We start from the raw sequence: 27,772 nt of genomic DNA, 5'->3' as shown, positions 1-27,772 counted from the left end.
GTCTCCGTAGCCAGAGGCGTCTGGAGAGGTGAGGCGAGGGGAATTTCTCCTCGGTGCGAGGAGGCCAGGAGGAGGAGGAGGAGGAGGAGGATCCGCTTCTCCGGGGTTTCCCTGACGCCAGCAGCAGCGCTCGACGCGCGCTCCCCGCGCCTGTCCCCGGCTCCGGGGAGAAGGGGGAGGGGAGCATGCCCGCCGCCGCGGCCCGCGAGGCGGCAGCCGGGATTGGAGCGGGGGCGGGCCGCGCGCGGAGCCGAGGGGGTGTGGGCGAGGGAGGCGCGCGCCTGCGCGTGCGCGGGGGTGCGCGCTCCGGGTCCCCGCCCCCCACCCCTGCCGCCCGTGGTCTCCGCCCCCCTTGCGCTGCTGTGTGGAGCCGGAGTCGGCGGTGGGTGGCGGCGCCTGGAACCTGGAGAAGGACCCACCTCCCCGCCCCGGAATGTAGTGACTCCCCGCTCTCCGCTCTCCTCCTCTCTCCTCCCCGCTGCAGGAGGGAGGCGCCCCCGAGTCTCCCCTCCCGCGAGAGGGGCCGCGCGGGCCGGGCCGGGCCGGGCTGGAGCAGCGGCGGCGGCGGCGGCCGCGGGAGCCTAGCCTGCAGCGAGGGACCGGCTGAGGCGCGCGGGAGGGAAGGAGGCGAGGGCTCCGCCGCGCTGCCGCCGCCGCCGCTCGCGGGGAAGAGATGGCGGCGGAGCGGAGAGCCCGGCGACTCCTCAGCACCTCCTCCTTCTGGCTCTGCTGCCTGCTGCTGCTCGAGCGCCGGGCGTCGGGCGCCGCGGCCGCCAGGAGCGGCTCCCCGCCGCAGTTCCCAGGTAAGCGGCGGCCGCGGGGTGCGGGCCCGGGAGGCGCGGGGTGGGGGCGGGGGCGCGGCACCGGCACCGGCAGCGGCCGCTGCGGTGTTTTTGTTTAGGATCCAGGAGGAAACGTGTAGGAACTTCTCTGCCTCGTCTCGGGTTGCCGAGGAGAAAGGGGGTCGCGCAGGGTAGAGAGTGAAGTGGGCAGGCGGGGGCGCTGCCGGGGGAGGGGCGGCCGTGGGGGCGCATCGGGGGCTCCGGGCTACAGTTCTGCGCTTTGTACCCGGAGGCAGGTTCACCCCTCGCCTCCCTCCCCTCCCCCAGGCTCATCCCACTTGTAAGAGTGGGACATTCTTGTGCTCACACAAGCACCAGTAGAGGCCACTACACACCTCATTAAATAAACAATCGTACGGCCAATTCATTAATTTTCAGGAAAGGAAGCGGGAGGGGGGCTTGAACTCCGCATTCCCTGGCCAGGGATTTCCCAGCTGAAGTCTCAGGGAAGCGCTGGTTGATCTCGAGGGACTCCTCGTGCAGGATTTGTAGCCCCGAGGCTGTGGAAGAGAGAGGGTGTCCGAGGGACACGATTGTCCCCTCATAACCAGTGGTGTTGACTTAACGATGAGGGCGCCTTGGAGAACAGCTCCAAGTGATTCTATCTGTTAGTGTTTCCGTTATGAAAATGCTTGTTCTTTCCTGGGAATTAACAACTATACAGCCTGTTAACCGCTCTTAACCTAGGGAATTGTCTAAGCATCGGATTTTAAGTACTTGTACGTTGTTTTCAAATGGGAATATTTAAGTATATTTAGCCGCAAAAGCCATTTTCAGGTTTTCTATATCATAGATTATTGAAGTCACCTGCATTCCTATTTATTTAAGGGGACCAATTAACAAAACTCCAAACCTGCCTGTAAGGACCTTACAGTGTAATTGAGGAGCGGGACACACTCAGCAAATGAAGGACAAATTAGCATGTAATCTGTTTAAATTGTTTGACCAAGGTGGTGTATCATAAAACTTGACAACTTTCACCTACTTGCATGAGATCTGAAATTTCTGTATTTGAAAGTCATCTTGTCAGGCACAGTAGCAGCTTCTACTCACTAAACCATTACTTGTTTTTCACTGGTTTATATTTAAAATCACACTGCAATGTAATTTGGCTGATAAAAGCTTTCTTTTGATACTTACAGAGTATATGTAGCACACGGCTTTTGCCAGTGTTAAATGCTTTAACCCTGAAGTACCAATGGGTATTATCAAAACAGCCACATAAACAATAGTGTTTTAGTATCACACTTGCACTTGCACATTCAGCCTAGAGTACACATGTTGGTCCTGAAATGTAGGTAACTGATCCAACCCTTTCTATTCTTGTGGATAGGCAAGAAAAATGTAACTATCTTGGAAGACTCTTATTTAATTTTACATGTAAAATTTTATATGTAGTTCATCCTATTATGTATGTGTTACTGCTTAAAGTTTTGTCAATAATTTTGTAAGTAAGTGCTAGTAATTATAGATTAATAAAAATAATAAGTCTCTTAGGAAGTCATAACATCTGTCTCAACATTAATTCTTATTTAATTAATTTTATTTTGTGCTGATGAGAGGTGTAAAGCATGGCTGAAATGTGCACTTTGCCTTCATGGAGTTTGCCGTCTGGCGTGTGGGTAGGAAAGATAGCCATTTAGCCACTAATTATATAGTAATTAAGTTGTTGTGATAAGCACTACTGAGGAGAAGAGTAGGTTTTGAGAAAGCGTATACTGCAGGGACCTAACCTAGACTGGGTGTCAGGGTGTCTCAGAAGTGAGATCTGAGTAGGAGTGGAGGTGAGGAGAGTCACAGCTAATTAGTGGTATGGTTGGGTCTAGGGCACGGATCTTCTGATCCTGTGCAGAGTGCTTTCCACAAACCATTCTGCCTCACTGCAAAAGGGAAAGGAATAACTGCAGCAAGGAAGGGTTGGTCAGTTCTTTCGCAAGCTGCAGAGACATCAAGGGGATTGAGAAGGGAGTAAGCAGCAATGGAACAAGCTGTTTCAATAAATCAGATGTCATTCGTAACTGGTTTAATTTTTTAATTTCTGTAGAGGGGTAGCTGAGATACCTTTCTGTAGGGGATTACAGTGAATAGGTGGTAGGCTATGGAGATATTTGGTAGTAAAAGGAGAACAATAGGATGTGGGACAACAGGATAAATGGGGTGTTTTTCCAACATTGGGTAGACATGAGGAGGTGGAGGAAAGAGAAGGACTGGTGATAGAAAATGGTCAGAAGTGGCAGAGGGTTGGAAATGATTAGGCACACAGTCTGGCTTTAGGAAGCAAGGAGGGGCAGATTACTGAAAAGATATGCAGGGACCTAGGGAAAGATGACATGACAAAACCACCCGTGCATTGCAGGTCTTCTCTAATCAGAGTGAACAGGTTAAGGAATGGTGCTCAGGTGGGATTGGGATGCCAGAATGGAGAATGTTAGGCAGGCAATGTGAGAACTTATTTGAAATCAGTTTGAAGTAGACTAGATCAGCTATTTCTACCATTTCAGCATCAATTTTTTGTATCCCAGGAGCAGAAATAGTGAAAAGTTTTAATCCAGTATTGGTTGCTTTTGCGTTACATGAAATATGTAGAAATTGTTTTTTAAAACTTTTCTTAGAATAATCAAATATCCAATTCTCTGATCAGATTGCAAAAGAACATTTGATGTCCTAATGATGCTGAGGCTAGCCTTGACCTAGACTTCAGAGGTGTACTATAGAGGTCATGTAGCTATACTTCTCATTTAAGGTAAGAATCCTCTTGTCAACATCCGGCATAGGTGACTCTGTCTGCCTGAATCATTAACTTGATGATGTGATTCATTACCTCACAAGGTAGTCTATTCCTGTTTTGAATAACTTCTTTTAGTAAACTTTGCTTTATGTAGTACATTTAACTTTAATTTTCACCCTCCCCACCTTCTTGAATTTTTTAATCTTCTCCTGCCTTTTTTTGGCGTCACCCTATCTCCTGATTCATCTCATACTCCTCTGATCAATTCTTCATTTGTTTTCAGGTTTTTCTTTCATCTTCTCATCAAATATTGGTATCTAAGGTTGATCTCATTCTGTATACTTTACTTGTGTTCAGTTGCTACTGTCAGCTAATGACTCTCCTAGTCCACTCTGCTTCACGTGTCACTCTGTAGCTTCACTGAAGAGGTACCTTGCATTACACAGGACCAAAGGTAAACTCATCTTTGTACCTCTTCCCTCATCCCCTCTCTCCAGACAATAACAAACCAATTTCTGGTCCAGGACTCTCACATTGTTTGAATGATTGCATGGACTTGTCTTCCTTTGTTACCCACCTTGGACATCACTGTTCATCACTCAACCAAGTTGAGATCTAGAAGTCATCCTGGACTCTCCTCCTTCCCTCTTTCCCATAGCCAGTAGTTCTGCTTGATTTTTTTTTTACCTCCTAGATATTTCTCGAATCATCATCACTCCACCTAGAGTAACAGTAGTGGCTCTGTAATTAAACTCTTTATCTCCGCTGTTAGCCTCTAGAAGTCTGTCCTCCTGCTAGAATGAACTTTCTTATATATTTTTCTGAGCATGCCATTCTGCTACTTATAAACTCGTAATTAGTGTTCTATAGCTTGAGTGTTGGAGTCTGAACTTCTTGGCATGAAGATTGTGAGGCCTTTTGTGTTCCTTACTACAGGCCTCCCACACTCCCAGCTTAAAGCCTCATCTCTTGGCACTTCTAATGTGTACCTGGTGCTCCACCACTCCAGGTTAACTGCAGAGCTTCAGGTCTCCAGGCCTTTGCACATGCTGTTCTTTCTTCCTGTTTTTTTTTTTGTTTGTTTTTTTAATAAATTTATTTATTTTTGGCTGCATTGGGTCTTTGTTGCTGCGCTTGGACCTTCTCTAGTTGCGGCCAGCGGGGGCTCATCTTTGTTGCAGTGCACGGGCTTCTCATTGCAGTGGCTTCTCTCGTTGTGGAGCATGGGCTCTAGGCGTGCAGGCTTCAGTAGTTGTGGCACACGGGCTTAGTTGCTCTGTGGCATGTGGGATCTTCCCGGACCAGGGTTTGAACTTGTGTCCCCTGCATTGGCAGACGGATTCTTAACCACTGCGCCACCAGAGAAGTCCCTTTCTTCCTGTTAATGCCACTTCCCACCTACTCATCTGTTCAGTGCATTTTTTTCTCCTAGCCCCCTCCCCCAAAGAGAGTTGGAGTCATCATTCTCTGTGTGCCCATAGCTTTCTGAGTCCTTTTCAACTTGTGTTACTTATTTCTTGTCTCCTCTACTAGTCTGACCCTCTTGAGGATTCGGACTTTTCTTACGTGGTGTAGAACAAGCATCTAGCACAGAGTAGATCCCCATTAATTGTTTATTGAATGAATATTGAATTTCTTTTAACTCCCGGGCCTTACAGCACAAATCTGATTCCTTTATATGATGGTCCTTCACATGTCTGAGGACAAAATTTGTGTGTGTGTGTGTGTGTGTGTGTGTGTGTGTGTTGCTCTCTCCTTTCTAAATTAATCATCCTAATTCCTTCAGCCACTCTTCATCTTACTTAGTTTTTGACCTTTTGTGAGTTTGGTCATCGTCTTCTGGATATGCTGCAATTTTAATATTTATTAGTTTTGTCATCTTTGGAAGGATCAGTGATCATACTAATTGATCTGTAAACAGAGACTGATGCCCTGCTTTGCCTGCCTAACAGGATGAAGTATAAAGGAGTTCATAGATTTTCAGGATGAATGTTCAAAGGAGATAAGAAACGTGACCGCTTTTAGTAAACCATATGAAAGTTAATATGTAGAATGGTGAAAAAAGACTTAGGATATGGAGGCAGAGGATTTGGATGTGACTCATGGTTCTACACATTTCCATATATCTGTTGGGGGCTATAGGCAGGCAAGAATAATACCTTGCTTACCTAACTGAGTTGTCAGAAGAATGAAATGTAAAATTGCTTATAAACTGTAAAGTACAGTGTCTGTATAGAATGGTTTTAATGTTTTTTTGTGAACTTAAAAATATAGTATAATTCTATTAAATTTTTTGAAAGTGTAGTTTTTTTTCCAGCAATTGATCATTGTTGGTTTCTTCTTTACGAGTTTTCTCTATGCTAATATAAAATATAGGGGTAACATTAATCTCATTATGTGGAAGCTCTGTTTATCTATTTCATAGTCTTTCTTGCCAAGCCCTTCATTTTATTACTGACTTTTGTGTGGTTGGGAGGTATTTACCATGCCATTGGTAGGCATTTTGGCTTCTAGGTAAAATTGCATCAACAATAAGAGAACAGTCAGTGGAAATGACTATAGGTAAGATATTATTGACCCAGAGAGCTAATGAGGTGAGGAAAAGTCTTGTGTTTATGATTTTTAAAAATTGACTTTGTCATGGGACACAAGCCAGTGAAAGATGATATTAAAATATAACCCCAGTTTTGGATTTGTTTAGAATCAAAGGAGTTTTTTGACTAAAAATTTTGGAAACAGACAAAAAATTTCATTTAGACCCGCTGGTATAATTTTGGTATATTTCTTTCTAGTGACTGTCTATATGGCATATCATTTTTATGTTGTAATCATGGTGTATGTACAACCTTATATGTGCATTATTCCATTTTTCTTTGTTGCCGCACTATCTTTAAATCATCAATTAAAAAAAGTTATTTTTAAATACTTAAATACATGTTTGTTTGAAGTAAAAAGAAAGTACATAAAGTAAAACTTCCACCAACAAATTCCTTTTTTAACCCATAAATAACCACTGTTAATACTTTTCCTTCTGTATTTACATATGTGTGTATAGTTTTATTTTTTACACATAAGCAGGATCATACTACTTATTGTTTTTCAACTTGTTTTTCACTTAACAATGCATTGGAGATCTTTCCATGCCACTGAATACAGATTTTCCTATAATCATTATTTAAAATGTCTGTATACTATTCCAGTGAATGAATATAATATTAATAGTGGCCAATAAAAGTAGTATTTATTGAATACTCACTGAGCTGTAGGCACTGTACCACTCTCTATTACATGCATTTAATCCTTTATACATCCTTGTGAGGAAGATGGTAATATCTCCCCATTCTACAGTTGAGGTAACTGAGTGTCAAATATTAAGTGACTTGTCATAGGCCTCACAGCTCTCATGTGGAAAAGTCAGCATTCAAATCCAGTCCTTTACAGGTCGAAAGCCTGTACTCTTTATTATACTGCATACTGCTGCTAACAATTATTCTCCTTTTATGGATGTTGACGTTGTTTTCAGTATTTTGCTCTAATAAAGAATGTTTTAATGAACATCTTCCCACATGTAGTCTTTCCTTCCGTATTTTGGATTCCCTTGTATAGGATTGTTGGTGAAAAGATAATTTGTGTGTGTATGTGGGAGTCAGGGTTCCATTTATTTTAGAAGAGTAATGATACCATTGAGTAATACCATTCATTGACCAGTACTTTTACAATTTCTTCAAGATATTTTCATCTTTAATTGTGACCTTAAGGCCATTATTTTAAAATGCAGGTCCCATAGCTTCTCCGTTTCATCTGTTAACTGAAGGAATTAATTAATAATAGGAAATCTCAAAGGTCCCTTCTATCTCCAAGTTTCTGTAACTCTGAAGTCTATAAAATTGAGTGGTAGATACATCTCAGCTAAATGACTTCTGTTAAGTTTTGTGTTTGAACACTGATCATTTCTGTTCTTTGATTCAAGAATTACCTTTTGTCATTCTCTAAAGCCCAAGTTACTATGCATCTTTTTTTTTTTCTAGTGTGAAGTCGGATATGATTGGGAAAATCTTTTAAGTTGCCTGTAAATGATCGTGTATGATTTTATTTTATATGTGTAAAAATAGTTTTAGGGCTGATTTCAAGAAATAAGCTTCAGTGTTAAGCAATTGTGAGATATTTTAAGTTGCAGTACTACTTGAAATATTAGATACTTACTCTCAGGCTTACAATGGATGTAAAGTAAACTGGCAAGGTTACTGATCTAGCTGATATTTTGATTCTGCCTTCGACTTCCTTATGTAAAGAAAGGAGAGAGAGAGGGAGTGAGTGGTTTTATATGTCCTATTTTACTAAAATCAGTACTTGAGTTCTTCTTGTTAAGGAGTTAGCAGTTGGGCAGTCTGAATTTCAGATTGCGTCTTTGCTTTTCCTATTAAAAAGAACCATGAGAAATAACCTCCTGTTAAAAATTTGTTATTGAAGAATAGTTGATTTACAAGGTTGTGTTAATTTTTGGTGTACAGCAAAGTGGTTTAGTTATACATATATATTCTTTTTCATGTTCTTTTCCGTTATGGTTTATTATAGGATACCCTGTGCTATATAGTAGGACCTTGTTGTTTATCTATTTTATGTATAGTAGTTTGTATCTGCTAATCCCAAACTCCTAATTTATCCCTTCCCATCCCCTTTCCCCTTTAGTAACCATAGTTTGTTTTCTATGTCTGTGAGTCTGTTTCTGTTTTGTAAATAGGTTCATTTGTGTCATATTTTAGATTCCACATATAAGTGATATTATATGTTATTTGTTTTTGTCTTTCTGACTTACTTCACTTAATATGATAATCTCTAGGTCCATCCATGTTGCTGCGGATGGCATTAAGAAATAACCTCCTTTTAATTTGTTTTATGGCAAGAATGTTCACATTTAATTTTGTAGTCAGATAGTTCTTGTGTAGCCAAAACTAGAAATTTAGGTAATTTTGACTAGTTGCAAATATGTTATCTTTGAGGTATAATTATGCACAAAGCCATGCACTGTGGAGATACTAAGATGAATTGGACATGTTTTCTATCCTTGGTCTAATGGCAGAGATAATAACTTAATTTGGAGAGAGAAAGTGTAATTACTGCTGTAGGTGGAGAAACAAATTCTGGAATCATTGTGTTACTATTAATCAAGTAATAGTACTACTTTTCTCATAATTTTGGTTCTATGTCTTTAGAGTAGTCCCAACTTAGTTTTAACAGGTCAGTAGACTAGAACTCTCAGAGGGAGTTATTTTTCATTTCCTCTATGTGAAATGATTACTGGAATGTTTGAATATACGAGAATGCTAATAATGGAGCCATCTGGGGGTGCAGCTACTTCCATGTCTTCAGGAAATCCGGAGATTGATCGTACAGTTTTCAGGACTTATTACTGGTCAGTAATAGCCAGTAAAATTTACTGAGGAGTCCTGAGCAGAGTGAATTTTTAAAGTGATACCACATGGAAACTGAATACAGAACATTTGTTTTTCAGGTGCAAAGTAAATGAGTAAAAAAAAAATTTACCAGGATATATCTTTATATGTAGGGTCTAGTTAAGATGATAGCGTTATCATATACAAATTCAGGGAATAGAATAACAAATTATAAGTTTTATTTATAATTTTTATTCATAGCATGACTTTTAACGTAAAAACTAAAATTTGAGGATCTTTTTGGTTAATAGTTGAAAGCTTTTGGTTTGAAGTTGGGTTATTAGTAGTTTTAAATTTACACAGTGTTGTGTGTCCAGCAGATTGTATGTACACTTCCTATGGCGATAACCCCTTTATTAATAGCACCCCACCTACATAGAACTCAACCATCATGCACCCTCACCTCCAGAACGTAACTGAAGACTAGGGAATAAGAGAAATAATTTTCAAAGTCTGTACATTAAAGTAAATACGTTTCTCAGAGTCCCAAAAGTCTTTATTTAGAGCCTATTTATCTTTAATTCATATGTAGTTCTAACAAACTGTATTGTCTTATTTCTGAGTCCATAGTTGATCAGAAGTGGTAGAAAGACTGTCTTGAAATGCCCCCTAACAACAGCAATTAGTCACCTTTGTAAGGAAGAAGATTTAAAATAAACATAAGAACACAAAGATCTTCCTTAAACAGAAATGGTTGTCTCAGCCAGGTTGAGGAAAGTTTCTTTTCCTCTCCATCACTGCCAATGGGTATTTCCTGCCCCTGGCCATTTCTTTTGCCCCTCCTCCTATAGATACAGTTGCCCTCTGGGAAGAAATATCTTCCCTCAGAAATCTCTGGAGTCCCATCTCACCTCAAATTAGTATGAGTCCAGGCTGACACTTAAGGTGGGAGAAAAGGAAATATGAATAGGAAAAGAGGTGAGGTGCCAGGGCAGGGTTCCTTCTCTGCTAATCCCTACCCCTCAAAGCCATAGAATTTCTCTATTAGCAGCATTTTTAACCCTGATGGCTAAAATGTGTATGTCAACTTTAAATTTGGGGGTAAAATTAATTGTTGGTTTGATTTTAAGAAAATAAAAAATATTTAAAATTTTTCAAGCAGCATGTAAAATAAAAAGTGAGATCATACATTCCAGCCCTCTCCCCAGTGATAATCACTTTTAATAGCTATGGACTTTCTGTTTTATATATACAATTAAATATTTAAAATATATAATATATACATGTATAACAAAACTAAACAGTGACGTAGTGCTATGCATACTGTTTTCCAGTGTGTTTTAGGACATCTTCCCATGTGAGTACATACAAGTTTATCACAGTTGTTTTGATAGCCACGTGGTATTTTATAGATGTATCATAATTTATTTAACCAATTCCTTTTGATGCTCCCAAATTTTTTATTGCAAACATATGCAGTGAACCCACTTTTACAAAATGTCTTTGTGCACATGTTCAAGTATAGTATAGAATAAGTTTGTAAATGTGGAATTGTAGGGTAAAAGAGCATGTGTGTTAAATTTTTTGCTAGTTATTTCCAAGTTGTTCTCCAAAAAGCTGATTTTTCTCTATCAACAGCAAATGAGAGAGTGCTGTTTCCCCACACCGTTGCCAACATACTAGTTATTTTCAGACCTCATAGTCTCTGCCAATCTGATAGATGAAAATGTATATCTCTTTAAATTTTATATTTTAAAATTATTAATGGAATTGAGCGTCTTTCAGATTTTTATTAATGGTTTATATTATTTTTGAGAATTGTCTATTTGTCTTTTGTTCATATTCCTTTATCCTGTCTTGAATTAATGATTCATTTATAAATGTAAATTAAACAATATAATTAAGAATAGGAACAATTTAAAACTTATAACTGTCAAAACTCCCATGGCTACTTGTGGTTTTTCAGGTAATGAGAAGTGCATAGAGTAGTCAAGTCAGTCTGCTTACCTGACTTCTGCTAACCACTGCTCATGTTTGCTTGATATGGATTCATAAACTTTCAAACTGTTCTATTTTGAAGGAAAAAAAGCTCATTGATTTGAGTGAAAAATAGGAATTGAAACCGATGCTACTACCTCTTTTAAGACAGAGCAATTTTAGTTTAGAGTAAGTTCAGTTAATCAAACACTTGCATGCCAGTTTGACTCAAGATATTGAGGTGGTTTGAAGTGGAAAATGGATTAAGGATGTAGCAGGAAAGACAAGTTTAAGGGGCAGGATGTGATTTCCATTTTTGGATACCCTGAGCCTGAGATGTCAGCAGATCATCTCTGTAAAGGTATTACAGAATTGGGGCTCAGATGAGAGGTCTCTCTAGACCTCTGGCTAGAAATATAGGTTCAGGAATTATCTGATAGAGGTGATAGTTCAAGCCATGAGACTAGATCATTTCACTGAGGAAGGAAGAAGAAAAACCTAGGGCAAAGACTTGAATATACACCCATCACTGGGTGTCCAAAGGAAGGAAATATTACTCTGTCTGCAGAACAAGATAAGTACCTAGAATTAGAGCTATGTAAAATGATAAAAGTTCATTTTGCCCCTGGATATCTTATTCAGAAACATCTGTGTGAATAAATGGGATAGTGCTAACATAATGTTTGTTCTTTTCCTTTCTACATGCATGGTGTGGCCCTGGGTTAGAGTGCTAGGCAGGGAGAGGGGAAGCTTAAAAGGCAATTCTGAACAATTTTTTTTTTTTTAAAGAATTGTAAGATACGTATTTATTTTAAAACATTTATTTATTTATTTATTTGGCCGTGCCGGGTCTTCGTTGCGGCATGCAGGATCCTTTAGTTGCAGCATGTGAACTCTTAGTTGCGGCATGTGGGATATAGTTCCTGCACCAGGGTTCGAACCCGGGCCCCCTGCATAGGGAGCGCGGAGTATTATCCGTTGGACCACCAGGAAGTGCCCCCAATTCTTTACTATAAATAACATATGTAATAATTTATCACTCTGAACTGAGGTACACAATGAGTTAATATGTGTCTGTGCTTAGAACAGAGCCTGGTATATCTTAATCACTCATTAAATGTAAACTGTTGTTGTTTTTATTATTTCTATAAACTGGATGGAGAGGCTAAAAATACATGAAAATTAGATAAAACTTATATAATTTGGTTTATATTATCTGATGGCTGTGTATAATTAGATTGTTCAATGAGTAAGCTTATGTGGGGAAGGATAAGGATTTGTTTAGTTTGGAGTATTTGGTTCATAAGTTTCTTCGAGGATGTGGACTTGAGCTGGTTTTGAAGGCATGAGTAGGCTTTTTAGATGGGCAGGATTTTCTGGCAAGGAGAGTTAAATGAAGAGCAGTATGAGTTGAGGCAGAGTAAAGGCAGAGGCAACAAAAATGTTCTTATCAGTAAACTATTTCTTGAAAAGGCTCACTTTTGTTATTCTGAAGTTTATCTTTTGTTATGAAACAGAGGGATGATTATTAGATGATGAAATCATAGGCCAGGTAATCTTTTAAAGATTGTGATGCTAGAAGGGAAGCTGGAGGTAGTGCTTGTTCCAATTCTTAATGCCTGAAAGTTAACCTTATCATTACATATTTGCTTCCTAAAACGTCATTTATTTCCTGTTAGGCTTTGTGGGTATCTTTTACGAAACATTGATTTCTCTGGATTTTATTCAGAGCGGCAGAAATAAGCTTCAGGATGATGTGTATTAGGAAGTACTGAGGAATTAACTTTTGCTACTTCATGAAGAAATCCTTATTTTAAAAAAATTTTGTGGAAGTGTGCACTTCCTTCTTCAGAGTAGGTGTATTTAGGTAGAGATTTTGCAGTTTCAGAATCAGCCTTATTTATCAGTCATTAATGTTCGTGGGTAAGAAATATCAGGTAATATTATGGTACTAACTTGGTATGTAGTTCCACTTTGTTCAAAATTGTTTTAAGATTTGCCTCTGCATACGCATAATAATTTGACCTTGATATAAGTTTCCTTTTTCTTTTAGAACTCACTGGACAGCCCCCCCGCCCTCCAAATTTAGTGCTGTACATAGTATTAATGTCTACTAGGTACCCTCATACCCTCATCTTTTTAAAAAAGTCTGTATATTTGTAGAATTTTGTGTGTGCGTGGACTTTGAGATTTAGAAATTTCATCAGGATATGATTAGATGGAAGTTTATTCATTGTTTTTTTTTTCTTTTTAAAGAATGGTACAGTGGAGTTGCATTTTTGGTTAGGCATTAGGTTTAAATTCAGCCAGTAATGTGAAAACTGCAGATTATCATTTTCCCATTTAAACACCTTAGGAAGACTTTACATTGGAGGCTGATATTTCATCTCAGTAAGTTGGGCTTAGATAACTTTTCTTCTTAGTCTTGGAATAAGTTATTTCTTTTGTTGACTACTAAATAAAGACGAAGACTTGCATTTGTATTGTTCAAAATCATTTTTTTTTTAACTCTAGAACTGAAGTGTGATGAGATGCACATACTAAGAGAGGCACACTGGAGCTGAGCTCAACTAGGAGAACAACAAGTTCATATCTCATATTGCATGCTTATACTGAATGGCAGGTAGAATGGTTCTATTTAAATTATTTCATATTCTCTCATGTATGGTTGAATTCATTTAACTTTAAATGTGTGTATGATATGATTTCTCTTATTAGTGAGTTTTGTTGTTGTTCTGAACACACGAGTCTATTTTAGGGTAGGAAATTTTCTTCTATTACTTTACTACCCATACTCTGTTTTCTCTTTCTGGAATTCCACATAAGTGTATTTTCTCTGTCTCTTTTCTCTATGACACTTTATTTCCCCCTTTTTTGGTGTGTCAATTTTTGCTTTATATATTTTGAGGCTATATTATTAGATGCATACGGATTTAGAATTGCTATCTTTCTGGTGATTAAAGTCTACTTTTTCTGATTTTGATATAGCTATATCAGCTGTTTGGCTTAGTGTTTAGGAGTTTTCACCCTTTAATTTTCAGCCGTTTTTATAGTCTTATATTTATGTTGTGTATGTAGCATCCTCTTAGGTTTTCTTCTTTATTTAGACTGACAATTTTTGCCTTTTTTTCTAGAGCTCTTAGTCTATTTACATATAATGTAATGGCTAATGGCTTTAAATCTTCCATTTTTATTATTTACTTCTCACTGCTTTGCCTGTTCTGTGGTCCCCTTTCTCTTTTTTTCTTGATGGCTTGGTTATCTTCAGTTATGCAGTTTTTCCCTCTCTTTTAGTTTACCAGTTATATATTCTTTTACTGTTCATTTAGTGGTTCTTAACACATTATCGACTGGGGAAGTTTTGCAGACACTAACGCCTGTGGCCATAATACGTCTCTGGTCAAAAATGTGTTAAATGTATCTTTGACTTATTACTTTTACCATTTATTGGATGATACAAGACCTTTTGAACACCTTAATTCTATTTGTCCTTTTCTTCTAATTTTTGTTATTATTGTTATGTATTTTAGTTCTGTTTATATTTGATAGCCACATGACATTATTATTTTATAAGCCATTATTGATTTAGATTTACCCATGTTGCTTTTATTTATCAGTTGCTCTTCATTTCTTTCTGCATCTCTGAGCTTCTATCTGGGGTCATTTCCTTCCGCCTGGAGAATATCCTTCAGTATTTAGTTAGGTCTGCTGGAGATGAATTCACTCAGCTTTTGTCTGTCTGAAAACATCTTTATTTCATCTTCAATTTTGATATTGTTGGTGGGGGCTGCTGGATGTAGAATTCTAGATGACAGTTTTTTTCTTTCAGCCCTTTAAGAATGTCATTCCATTGTCCACTGAACTCCATTTCTGATGAGAAATCAGCCATAAGTCTTATTTTTACTCTCTTGTGGGGAATGTGCTTCCCTCCCTCTTTCCCCCTTTGGACACTTTTAAGATTTACTCGCTATCTATGATTCTCAGAAATATGCCTGTGATGAGCCTCGTTGTGATTTTCTTTGTATTTATCATTCTTGCTGAGTTTCTTGTATCTGTGGAATGATTACTTTCATCATTTTTGGAAAGTTCTTGACCATTATCTCTTCAAATATTTTTTCTTCCCCATTGGAGTTTAGGCTTAAGGCTTCTTTGAATCCTCTTCATTCTGATGGGTTCAGAAAAACTATGGTTTTTGTAGTTTATCTGTGTTGTTTTGGTTGTTGAGGTAAGAGTGACAGTCTCTTATGACTTTCTGCATTCTAACCAGAGGCAGCACTCCATTTATTGATTTCTTAATTTCATTTATTGTATTTTTCAGATCTAGAATGTCTGTTTTGTTTTCTTTTATAGTTTCTAGGTCTCTGCTGAAATTTTCCATACTGTATCTTTATTCCTTAACCCATCCTGTCATATGTGTTACCATGAAGGTTTGCTTTTATATTTGTTATTTCTCCTGGTTTTGGGGTTATCTTGTGTTTTTATGTGCTTGTTTATTTGTGATTGAGTGCCAGGGATTGTTTATGAAAAATTATAGACATAATCTGAATGCTACTATCTTCTCTCAGAAAGGATTTACCTTTGCTTCTCTTCTGGAATGTGGTTATATGAAGTCACTAATAATCTCAGGTCACTTTAGTCCATTCAGGGATTGAGATGATTTAAAATCAGGCTTCAGACCTTATGAGCTGAAATATTTTGGGTTTACTTTTATTTCTTGTATGTAGCCCTTTGAAGTCCTAATCCACAGTTTAAGAGGTTTATCCTCCTCCTTGGCAGGCCCTCACTCCAATTTTTGTCCCCTCAGGGCTTACATCTGTCAAGAGCTATGTTCATCTTCTCAGCCTCTTCAGCAGTAGTGGCCTTTAGAATCCACAGATACCTCTAGGTTAAAAAAAACAGCTCCAAATACCAGGTTTATTTATTTTGATTTTCTCATTTTCTAGATCTTGGTCCCTTAATTCCTCATGACCTTGATTGCCCTCACACAGATCTTTTGTATTTTGTCTAGTTTCTTTATTTCTCCTTAGTGGAAGAGTTGGTCCGAACTGCCTACTCCGTCATTCCTGGAAGCTGAACTCTTGCAATGCCCCTTTTGTCTTTTCTCTTATTTATGTTCTGTTAGAAATTTTCACGCTTGTCTGGTTTTTTGTCATGTGCAATCTGCATTTATTGCCCCTGTTGTATTTCTTTGAAAAATTATTCAGTTGTTTTGTGGCTGAAAGCAGTCTGTCCTGATTTCAGATTATTCTCTTTTCATGTGCATGGTATTCTCTTAAGTTTTTTTAGGATTTCTACAGTTGAGATTTCTGTAGTTGGGAATTCTAGTACTTTAAAGTTTTCTCTCGTAAATTTTCCAGGTGAAAAATTTTGCTTCAGTTGATAGAACAATCACTCCTTTAGCTCCTGGGTCTTTTAAAGTGTCTGTTGATGGGTACTTGTGATGATGGGATGGTGTCTGTGTGTGCAGAGTATTGCTGGTTGAGATGGACTCTTTTAAACTTACGTGGGTTTGTGTTCTAATGTTTCAGGTCTAGATGAAAGGAGAAAATTTTAGACTTGCAGTAATTTTGTGTTGCTAGATCATTGGTTTGTAGGGAGTAGGGGTGCAAGGTATAGTCATACTGCTGTGAAATAGGTTTACTGCTACAGTGTTTGTTTTCAGTGCTGGAATTAAAAAATTCACAATTTAAATGCTGGCAATTGGCTGTGGAACTAGCAGTAGCAGCCTCTTCTCTTTCTGCCCCTTGTCTCAAAACTTTACTTCACACATGATCTGCAATGTGAATGCTCTGCCAGGTGCTTTGCCAGGCTTTTTTCTTGGAGGCACCCCAGGCCCACATATGGTTGGCAGTCTTCTGTGATTTTCAGTGGGCTACAGATTTTTCCCCTGGGTTTTTCTTTTAATCTATTCCTTTGATTATTTCAGCGGATATTGGGGGTGGAGTGTTGGGTAGGCATTGATTACATTTATGAGCTCAGTTTTGCCATCTTGAACTGATAATCTACACTGTGTGTGTTTTCTCTTTTTCAGTTGGTTTAGTTTGGTGTCTGACCCAATTAAAAAAGAATAGTTTTATTATTTTCTTTTTACTTTTATGTACATATAGATTATAATAATGCAATTTCTGAAGGACTCTAATAGGCTAATTAACTCTTGCCTGATACGAACTCTTATGGAATGGGGTATTTTTTATTCCACAGACATTTTTGTGAATGTTGAGTATATTTTCAGGACTGTTAGGTTTTGGGATTATAGACTTCAGCAAGTCTCTCAATCTTATATACCTATCCTTGAGGCAGAGATACATTTCTCTGAGGCTGAAAGACTTTTCCTCGGGAGAATGACAGCAGGAGTGTTCTTAAAATTTTGATTTTTTTTACCCATTGTTAAATATAAATGGGTACAAAGTATTGATAATAGTTCTTAATGTATGTAGAAAATATTCCAGTTAAAATCTTATTTATAATTTTGGCTGTGTTACTCATTTTTTTCCATATATAGTAAATTTCAGTGTATTCTCTGACCAGGTGATTATATCAAATAATAAGGGTTTATGTTACATGTATTATTGCATTTATTCATATGTAACACATATATGGAAAGTAGGATGGCATGACTTCTTTTTAATAAGGAATTCAGAGTTCAGTAAGGTAGGTAGGACATGAAACAGAAAAGTAGAAGTGTTATATATTCATTATGCAACCTTTTACTTACGGGAAGAAGAATTAGGAATTTGCTTCAGTCTTAAATCTAGAATTTGCCAGTCTGAAAATCATTCTTTGGAAGTGGTTTGAATGATTAGGTGTAGTAGAAGGAAATAGGAAAGCAGGTAGCTGAGGCCACAGGGTGGATTGGAAAAGAAAATAGCTAGCTTCATTATGCTGTTTCAGGAAGGACAACATTATTTCTGTTATAGACATAAAATACACTATAAGGAATGTTGGCTGTCTTCACTTTATATCCAACAAGAATAGTACAATTTAGGAAAAGCTGTTTAAATTGAATCTTCCTGACTAATGTTTTGTTATGATATAAGTTGATTTTCCTCATATGTTCATCTTAGGTTAAATACGTTATTTATGTAATGTTATAAACTTGATATGACGAAGTACACTTGCTGCCAGGTTTTCAGTTTTTAATGCAGTGGCTTTCACACTTGTTCAGTTGTTAGAACATCTGGAAGCAGTGGTGTGCTTTGTGAGGTAATTGTGAAGTATTAATACCTTTAATTACATTAAACAAATGAAGTATAATTCTGCAAGCTGTAAATATGACATATGAATGCGGTTCAACTCAGTTTCAATTGAAGAAATATTTAATCAATATTTGTTGTGTACCATAACACAAGATAATTTCGTGATGAAAATGAATTATGGAAGAGGTAGAAGAAAACAGAAGTAAGGTTCCCCTCCCCCCACCTCCTCCCCCAAATCAATGGTTTATAGTATCTTTTAAGATTAGTTGAGATCTTGATAGGGGCTGGTTGCTTTAGCCAATGGCAGCATGCCTAAGTGATTCCTGAAGTATAGTCAGTATTTTTCAGAGCATCATTATACATATACTGAGATAAATCTGTGCTCCAGAGGCCTTGGAATCTGCATTTTAAGAAGCATCTGTGAGATTTCTTACTCACAAAGCTTGAGAAATATTTTCTAAATGTTGACTGAAAAAAACCCCAGAATATTGCTTCTGAATTTAAAAGAAGTAGTGTTTTAGAATGAACTTCCTCTCCAAGGGAATATAGTTCATATGATAAGGTAGTTGCTATTTCACTTATATTTAGGAAATGTCTTTTTATAGCTACGAACATTTGGAATATTGAAAAGAATTGCCATTTCGCTGAAAGTCTTTTATTTTGTTTTTTCCATGGGAATAATCATATCTAATGGCTTTAAATGATTTTTCAAATGTGAAATTTATTAGAATTTGGACTGTATTAATGTAATATCTGGAAGATTCAAAGTTATAATACATTTTTAAAAGTTTTAGTTTTGCTTTGTTAACTGCTTCAACTTTTGGAAGCAGGAACATAAATGAAAAGTTAAACTGAAAGTCTTATGTATATAAACTTTAAAAAATTCTTTCTCCAAAACTGTGAATTTCAGACGCATTCATTCAGTAAACCCTTATTGAGTACATGCTGTATGCCAGGCTCTGTGCTGGGGTGTTGAGGATGATTCAAACTTAAACCCTGTTTTGATAAAGTTCATTTTAGTGGGAATGAGATAGGGAAAGAATATACATATATATATGTATATGTATGTGTGTATATATATATGTATGTATGTATATATATATATATATATGTATCTATATAAACAAATGATTTGTGCATTGCCTAACTTTAAAGAATTTGAAATTCCAGTAGAGGGTATTTAAATAGCCATTATATTACATGCAAGAAAAAAAAACCACAGTGTGTATACGTGTGTGGTGGTAGTGCTAGTGTTGCCTCATAGGCTCTTCGGTAGTCTGGGCAGTGTGCAATGATTTCTTGGATTAGAATGATGGAGGTGCAGAAAAGTTTATGGAATGGGAAGTCATTTAGGTGATAAAATAGAATTTGGTGATGGATTGGATTTTGCAGTGAGAAACGTGTCCAAGATGATTGCTAAGGTTCTTTAGGATTTGTATAGCAGGATGGTTGATGTTATTTTTTGAGGGGAAAGAAATAAGTTTATGGGGGACAAGAAGAGCATGAGCTTAATTTTGGATATAATGAATTTTGATATGCCTTACCCAGGGGGCAGTTTGTTACAGTCTGAAGTGTAGTGAAAGACGTGGGCTGTAGGTTTGTGAGTCATCTGCTTAGAGTGTATGGTTGAGTAGAGAGGATGGGCTGTTACAGGACAGAGAAGGGAGTGGAGAAATAGGAGGAAAACCAGGAGAGGGTTGTATCGTAGAAGTCAAGAAGGGAGTATCAGACTTGCTGGTAGATTAAGTATGGTGAGAAGTGAAAAATGTGTTTTGCATTTAGCTACGCATGAGTCACCCATGACCTTACTAAGAGCTTTAAGTGGAATTTGGAAGCAGGTTGAGGGACAAGTGGGAAGGGAGAAAATGAAGACTGTGAAAAGTTCCAGAAATTTAGCTGTGATTGAGGATGACTGAATGCAGTGGTTGAGTCTAATAAGAATGGTGTGTGTGTGTGTGTGTGTGTTTAATGGGCAAGACTCGAGCATGTTTAAAAGGCAGTGGAAGGCTATGTGAGAGGGGTAGTTTGAATATACAAGGAAAACGAAATAATAATATAAGTTTCCTGAGAAGGTTGGGAGAATATGGGGTTGGTTCTGAGCACAAGTAGAAAGATTTACAGTAGATCAGAGAGGAGGAGAGATAAGGCTACTCTTTAACTGGAGGGAAGGAGCGTAGAATAGGTGAATATTCTTAATAAGGAAGTGGGGTCTTCTGCTGTGCATGTAGAGGTTTGAAAAGCAAGAAACAGTTCTCAGGAGAGTTGGTGAGCAAGTAGACCAGAGTTAGGATTGTCAATACTTTAAAAAGTACTAATATGAGAATATACTGTACTAGATTTACCATGAATTTAAATTCTGTGGGGATAACATTGTTTTCTATGCCTTTTCTCCCCTCATCTGCTAGGGGCTCATGAGCTGAGCACCTTGGAGATGGTAGGTTCTCAGTAAATATTTACCCTAAACTACTATCTTTAATTGAAAAATGCATAAACAGCAACTACTCTTGACTGACTTAAATTTTGTAGATTAATGATAGAATTAATAAGTGAAGGAAGCCTCTTCCTGTAACGGTGTTTAATACACCATTTCAACAAATCTCTCCCTGCAGCCTACTAAACTTTTCTCTTTAATTAAGTAGCTGATTTACACAGCAGATTTTGCTCATTTGAGGACTCAATCGGTGTCTGAACAGATAAAGGTAACAGCTCAGGCATAGTTAAGATACATTGTAAATGCAATCAGAATTTCACCTCAGGGCAATTCACTTTTGAGACATCCATCTCTAAAAACCTGTTGTGTCTAAAAGTGGGGACTTTTATAACCAATTCCCCCTTATTCAGAGGCTAATTATGTAGTTTATTTGTCTCAAGATTAGGCAGTCTCCTTGTTTCTCCCCTTCTAACCTATCCCTTGGTTTGGGCATTTTGTTACTCTAAGCTCATGGGTAAGGTAAGGAGGAGAAAAGCCTAGAAAGTAGATAAATTAATGACCAAAATGAAGCTCTCTTGCTTGTTAGTTTGTTTTTCTTTTGTCTTATTTCTGTGGTCCATTGGAAGCTGTCAGAAGTGACTGCAGTATTCAGTGTAATAAAATGGGTTTTCAGTGTGTGAGGGAAACCCTCATCTTGTTTAGATGATAGAGATAATGAACAGTTCCAGGCAGATAGAATTATTTCCCTATGTTTCCATATAGGCATATGGCTCTTTATGGGTGGGGAGTAACCCTTTTCTCTGTGTCTGTCTTCACACCCCTCCCTAGTAGCTGTCCCCTTTCTGTCAGTCTTATCCATAGCCATAGACATCCCCAGCCTCCTCCTCCTCCTCACTGCTTACATGGATTGCTTTGCAAACATATGAAATGCTGTCATCTGGTGACCTGGGCAGAGTGTGACCAAGGTGTCACGCAGGGTGCAGAGGCCAGATGGAGGAATTCAAATTATGATCACTAGACCATGCCCCTCTAGGTAGTGGCCTAAACTTTTATCTCTGTATCCTCAGTGGCCTAAACTTTTATCTCTGTATCCTCAGGGCCTCAGTATCTGGCATATATTATGTCTCCAGAAATATTTTATTTTTGAATGAAAGACTATTTCAAAATCAGAGTATAGGAGGAATTATTTAATTTATCTTTCTGCTTTTGTGGATGAAAAATGTGAGGCTTAGATTCAGTAGTAGCTATTTATGTTCCTCTGACGTAGCTAATTATATTGTAGACCATACAGAGAGATAAGTGAATATAATATGCAATTGCACCCTTCCAGGAATCCCAAGTTAAATAGAAAGTCAGCCATTTATCTAGTAGTGTGTGTGTGTGTGTGTGTGTCTGTGTGTGTCTGTGTGTGTCTGTGTGTGTGTCTGTGTTGGGCGGGTTGGTGGTGGTGTTTTTTTTTTTGTTTCATTTTGTTTCTGGTGCCTATATTTTCTGGATACTGTGATATGGCAGGTACAGAGTTGCAGAAGACGTAGACAGCTTTTGCCCTTAAGGAACTTTTCTGATGTAACATGAGACAGCGTAAGAATCAATATGTCTCAAAGTGGTATATGATTAAATGCCAAGTAAGTGGTACACCTTTATATGTGCCAACTTTATAAAATGAAAAAAATGCTCATGACCCATCATTAGGAAGATATGTATTTTCAGTTGCTGTTCTAGAAGTGGGAACAGATTTGAGTTGGGAGAACTCTACATCTGGAAGTACATGTTGGTGATTATTGTCTACTTGATGGAGACGATGGAAGGGTGTTGCTCAGTGTAAACTGTCCATGTGGAGACCAGGCTGGTTGATGGATTCTTTTGTGTCATATGATGCCTTGTCACCAAATAAGGAATTCAGTCCTATTGTAAAATTATTTTGTCCACATATGTGTGCATATATGAGAACTCATGAATTTTTTTCCACTGGAAGGGGACCTTCAGGACCATCTGCGTCACCCTTTCCTTTCTCTCTGGTCCACTTGATTAGATCCACCATTACTTGAGCTGTGACTGGCACTATGACACTTTCTCTTGTAGCTTATTTTCTCTCTGACTTTCCTTTATTACTAAATTTAGCAAAAAGTTCGCCACGTATAAAATGGATTTCTCATATTTTCACTGTTTGGGGAGTAGTTGAGTGTGGAAAGAGAGTGTAGAAATCTGGGAGGGAAATGGTGAAATATTGATTCCAGTGAATTTATCAGAAGTACAGAGAACCGGGAACTTAGGTACAGTTCTGGTCTCCCTTTTGGCTGCTTTTGGTTTGTGATGGCATAACTTCACCTGCAGATAGTCATGATGAATATTTTCCTTTTTATCGGTAGCAACACGGGGGTATGAATAGATCCTGTGGCATATCTAGATATAAGAAGCTATGAAGATAATGACATTTAGTACATAATATTTACCTTACTCTCAAGGTGTTTGTAATCTAGTTGAAATATATTGCCTTCAAAAGGTTTATAGTCTGATTGAGGGTTAAAGGACCTGAAAAAGTTAAATAACAATAGCATATATCTTGTTCTTTGTGCAAGATGAATGCTCATTACTATTTTCCCAATGTCTAGAACAGTGCCACGTACATAGTGGATTTTCAGTAAGTACTGGTCGATGGATAAATAGAAGGTACTGACAATAAACATAAGGGGGCCTCTTGAGGGCTATGGCAGTTGGAGAAGGCCTGAGATCTTGTACTGTGCAAAGGGTAAGTAACTTCATTCTGTCCAATTTTGTGTTTCTGATTCTTCCTGATCTCAACACTTCCCCCCACCCCCCAACCTCTTCAAATACTGAAGCTGTTTCTTCCTTTTGATACCTGATTTTTTCTTTCAGAAGCAAGCCTGACTTCTCTTACTTTTATTTTGCCACTGCTTTGTTCATCTCCTTAACTTTTCCTTTCTTCTTCTCTTCCCAAGTCATTGCTGTTTATCTCCTAGGATTTAGAAGGATCATGTTTTGGTTTATAAGGTGACTGTGTTTTCTTAGGTCCTAGTTCCCTCTTTCCCTGAGGAGGAGGTGAGGCACTATCTGGGAAAGACCTGAGTTATCAGAAAAAGTTCCAAAACATCTATGATTAAGAGGAAAATTCTGTAGGATAGGTGGTATCTTATAATAACATAGCAATTTTTGAGCCACATTTTCAGGCTGTCATAACTACATTTTAATTGGCTGCGTTTTTTAAACACAAATTAAACTAGTTATGTTCTCCACCCTCCTCAATTTTGGCAGTATAAAGGCCTGTTTCACAGAGAAGAACACATAAACAAGTAAGTACAAGGAAGCTTGTGTGAATGAAATTCTGCTCTATAGCTCAGTGACTTTCTCTGATTTAAGATGTAGCTCTTGGCAACTTCAAATAGTTTGTGTTCTCTGAGGGAGAAGTCCAGTCTATTTAACTCTGTTTACTAAAAACTAATTATGATTCTCCAATGGGAAATAGATTCTCAGACTCATTTATTCATTCAACAAGCATTTATTGAGTAGCTAATGTGTGTGAGGCACTGTGCTATGTATTGAGAGATGGGAGAAATAAGAGTTAAAGGGCATATCATACATAAAAATAATCAAAATGCTGTGTAGCAAGTGATGATGTGTAAAAGGGGTGCAGAGTGCTTTAAGAGTTCTAAAAATGGAGACGTTACTTCCAGACAGAGTAACTCAGGGTAAACTTTATAGGAATGGTAGAATTTGAGCTGGATGGTGAAGGGCCTGAGTACATAGTCCCTGCATCGGAACACAGGCTGTTGGCCCTGGCTGAGTAGAGTATATGGAGATGGGAAGGGGGGCAGGAAATATAATGAGCAAACACCTATGAGTAAGAAAGCGTTTGTGATATGGGCACAGAAAGTAATTTACTTTGAGATTTGGAGTGTTAATGTGAAGTGGCACAAGATAGGGATGGGTGCTTGATTTGGCAATGGGGTATGCTATGAATTGGAGGAATGGGTTGAGTCTAGGCTGTTTACCAAAAATTGGTGTTTCTTGGAACATTGTTCCTCTAGTCAAGAAGTTATTAGTTTTATTGTGGAAAAAAAAAGTATTCTCTGCTCAAATAAGTTAGAGAATTCCTTAGGAGAGGGAGAATGATATTGATATCTTAGAATGATTTCTGTAGTATACTGTTTTAAGTTGTGTTGCTGTATTAAAAATAGTGGCTGTTCCAGTGTTCTATAGTTTTTGTCCGTTGAAATTTGTTGCAGTTTTTCATGATGATGTCCTTCAAGGATGATTGAAGAGCAGCAGTGTAGGCGACTGGGCTGGCCTCACTCCCCTCTTCTCATTCCACGGAGCGTTCTGTGTAATTTAGATAATGGCAGTGCTTCCTACCTTGCTGCTTAGTAAGAAGTCCAGCACACAGTAAAAGATTCTTAAAAGGTTTTAGGGACACTGTGGAGTAGGGTGTGGCATGAGCAGTTGTTGGTTATACAGGTATAGGAGATGCCCTATGTTTCTACTGTGTAAGATACAGTTGGCTATATTTTCCTTGTCTTTCTGTAAATCTCACTAGCAGTGCTGGGTGTTCCCAAGGTTTTGGGAACTTTAGGCAAGTTGGTTAACCTCTCTGTGCCTCAGTTTTCTCATTGTGGAAAGCTCTCTATGCCAGAGACTTTAAAAAAGTGCATCGCGTGTAACAAGTCATTTACTCTGTGGTTATATAACTAGTAAGTGACAAGCAGGAATTTAATTTAGGCAAGGCTGTTAACCAGCTGGCTATACTACAATATACTAAACAGTGTAGTGTTCCCTCCTGGAATGCTGGCTTTTTAACTCTCTTTTTTTGAATTTTACTTTATTTTTTTATACAGCAGGTTCTTATTAGTTATCCATTTTATACATATTAGTGTATATATGTCAATCCCAATCTCCCAGTTCATTCCACCACCACCCCCACCACCACTTTCCCCCCTTGGTGTCCATACGTTTGTTCTCTACATCTGTGCCTCTATTTCTGCCCTGCAGACCAGTTCATCTGTACCATTTTTCTAGGTTCCACATATATGCGTTAATATATGATATTTGTTTTTCTCTTTCTGACTTTACTTCACTCTGTATGACAGACTCTAGGTCCATCCACCTCACTACAAATAACTCAATTTCGTTTCTTTTTATGGCTGAGTAATATTCCATTGTATATATGTGCCACATCTTCTTTACCCATTCATCTGTTGATGGACACTTAGGTTGATTCCATGTCCTGGCTATTGTAAATAGAGCTGCAATGAACATTGTGGTAAATGACTCTTTTTGAATTATGGTTTTCTCAGGGTATATGCCCAGTGGTGGGATTGCTGGGTCGTATGGTAGTTCTATTTGTAGTTTTTTTAAGGAACCTCCATACTGTTCTCCATAGTGGCTGTATCAATTTACATTCCCACCAACAATGCAAGAGGGTTCCCGTTTATCCACACCCTCTCCAGCATTTGTTGTTTGTAGATTTTCTGATGATGCCCATTCTAACTGGTGTGAGGTGATACCTCACTGTAGTTTTGATTCGCATCTCTCTAATAATTAGTGATGTTGAGCAGCTTTTCATGTGCTTCTTGGCCATCTGTATGTCTTCTTTGGCGAAATGTCTGCTTAGGTCTTCTGCCCATTTTTTTGATTGGGTTTTTTTTTTTTTAATATTGAGCTGTATGAGCTGTTTATGTATTTTGGAGATTAATCCTTTGTCCGTTGATTCATTTGCAAATATTTTCTCCCATTCTGAGGGTTGTCTTTTCGTCTTGTTTGTAGTTTCCTTTGCTTTGCAAAAGCCTTTAAGTTTCATTAGGCCCCATTTGTTTATTTTTGTTTTTATTTCCATTACTCTAGGAGGTGGATCAAAAAAGATCTTGCTGTGATTTGTGTCAAAGAGTGTTCTTCCTATGTTTTCCTCTAAGAGTTTTACAGTGTCCAGTCTTACATTTAGGTCTCTAATCCATTTTGAGTTTATTTTTGGGTATGGTGTTAGGAAGTGTTCTAATTTCATTCTCTTACATGTAGTTGTCCAGTTTTCCCAGCACTACTTATTGTAGAGACCATCTTTTCTCCATTGTATATCCTTGCCTCCTTTGTCATAGATTAGTTGACCATAGGTGCGTGGGTTTATCTCTGGGCTTTCTATCCTGTTCCATTGATGTATATTTCTGTTTTTGTGCCAGTACCATATTGTCTTGATTACTGTAGCTTTGTAGTATAGTCTGAAGTCAGGGAGTCTGATTCCTCCAGCTCCGTTTTTTTCTCTCAAGATTGCTTGGGCTATTCGGGGTCTTTTGTGTCTCCATACAAATTTTAAGATTTTTTTGTTCTAGTTATGTAAAAAAATGCCATTGGTAATTTGATAGGGATTGCATTGAATCTGTAGATTGCTTTGGGTAGTGTAGTCATTTTCACAATATTGATTCTTCCAATCCAAGAACATGGTATATCTCTCCATCTGTTTGTATCATCTTTAATTTCTTTCATCAGTGTTTTATAGTTTTCTGCATACAGGTCTTTTGCCTCCTCTAAGATCAGGAACAATAGAAGGGTGCCCACTCTCACCACTGTTATTCAACATAGTTTTGGAAGTTTTAGCCACAGCAATCAGAGAAGAAAAAGAGATAAAAGGAATACAAATTGGAAAAGAAGTAAGACTGTCACTGTTTGCGGATGACATGATACTATAGAGAATCCTAAAGATGCCACCAGAAAACTACTAGAGCTAATCAATGTATTTGGTAAAGTTGCAGGATACAAAATTAATGCACAGAAATCTCTTGCATTCCTATACACTAATGATGAAAAATCTGAAAGAGAAATTAAGGAAACACTCCCATTTACCATTGCTCTTTAACTCTTTAGTGTGCACTCATTCCCATCCTCTTTATTTAGTCATACCTACTTCTTCTGTTCCAATGAGAAAGGAAAGAAGTTCTTTTTAAATTGTTCAAGAATGTATATGGTGAAGAGAATGCCCATTATTGGAGTCTTACTGTTACTAGTTATTTACTGCCCCAAATCCTTTGCTCCAAAGAGCAGAGGTTTTGCTGTGAAGTTTGGCATGTATTATATGCTGTTATGCCATACAGTAGGCCCCAAATTGTGACCCTAGGAATACAAATTGTGTATTAAAAATATTCTGGTGTTAAAACAAGGTAATTTCTAGGAAGCATTTTCCCTGAAACTAGAGTTAGTGAAGA

General features: G+C 38.1%; 1 protein-coding gene across 1 annotated transcript in view; it reads left to right on the top strand.

Moving 5' to 3' along the window:
• The first annotated feature begins 341 nt into the window (after nt 1–341).
• The window catches only part of NEO1 (neogenin 1), a 246,440-nt gene continuing 219,009 nt past the window's right edge, over nt 342–27,772 (top strand). The window contains 1 exon segment of the mRNA XM_036842776.1: nt 342–803. Coding sequence (XP_036698671.1) covers nt 674–803 — 130 coding nt within the window. The 5' untranslated portion in view covers nt 342–673.

This window comes from Balaenoptera musculus, chromosome 2, assembly GCF_009873245.2.
Source record: "Balaenoptera musculus isolate JJ_BM4_2016_0621 chromosome 2, mBalMus1.pri.v3, whole genome shotgun sequence".
Classification (NCBI taxonomy): Eukaryota; Metazoa; Chordata; class Mammalia; order Artiodactyla; family Balaenopteridae; genus Balaenoptera; species Balaenoptera musculus.
This window is presented reverse-complemented; position numbering and strand designations above follow the sequence as displayed.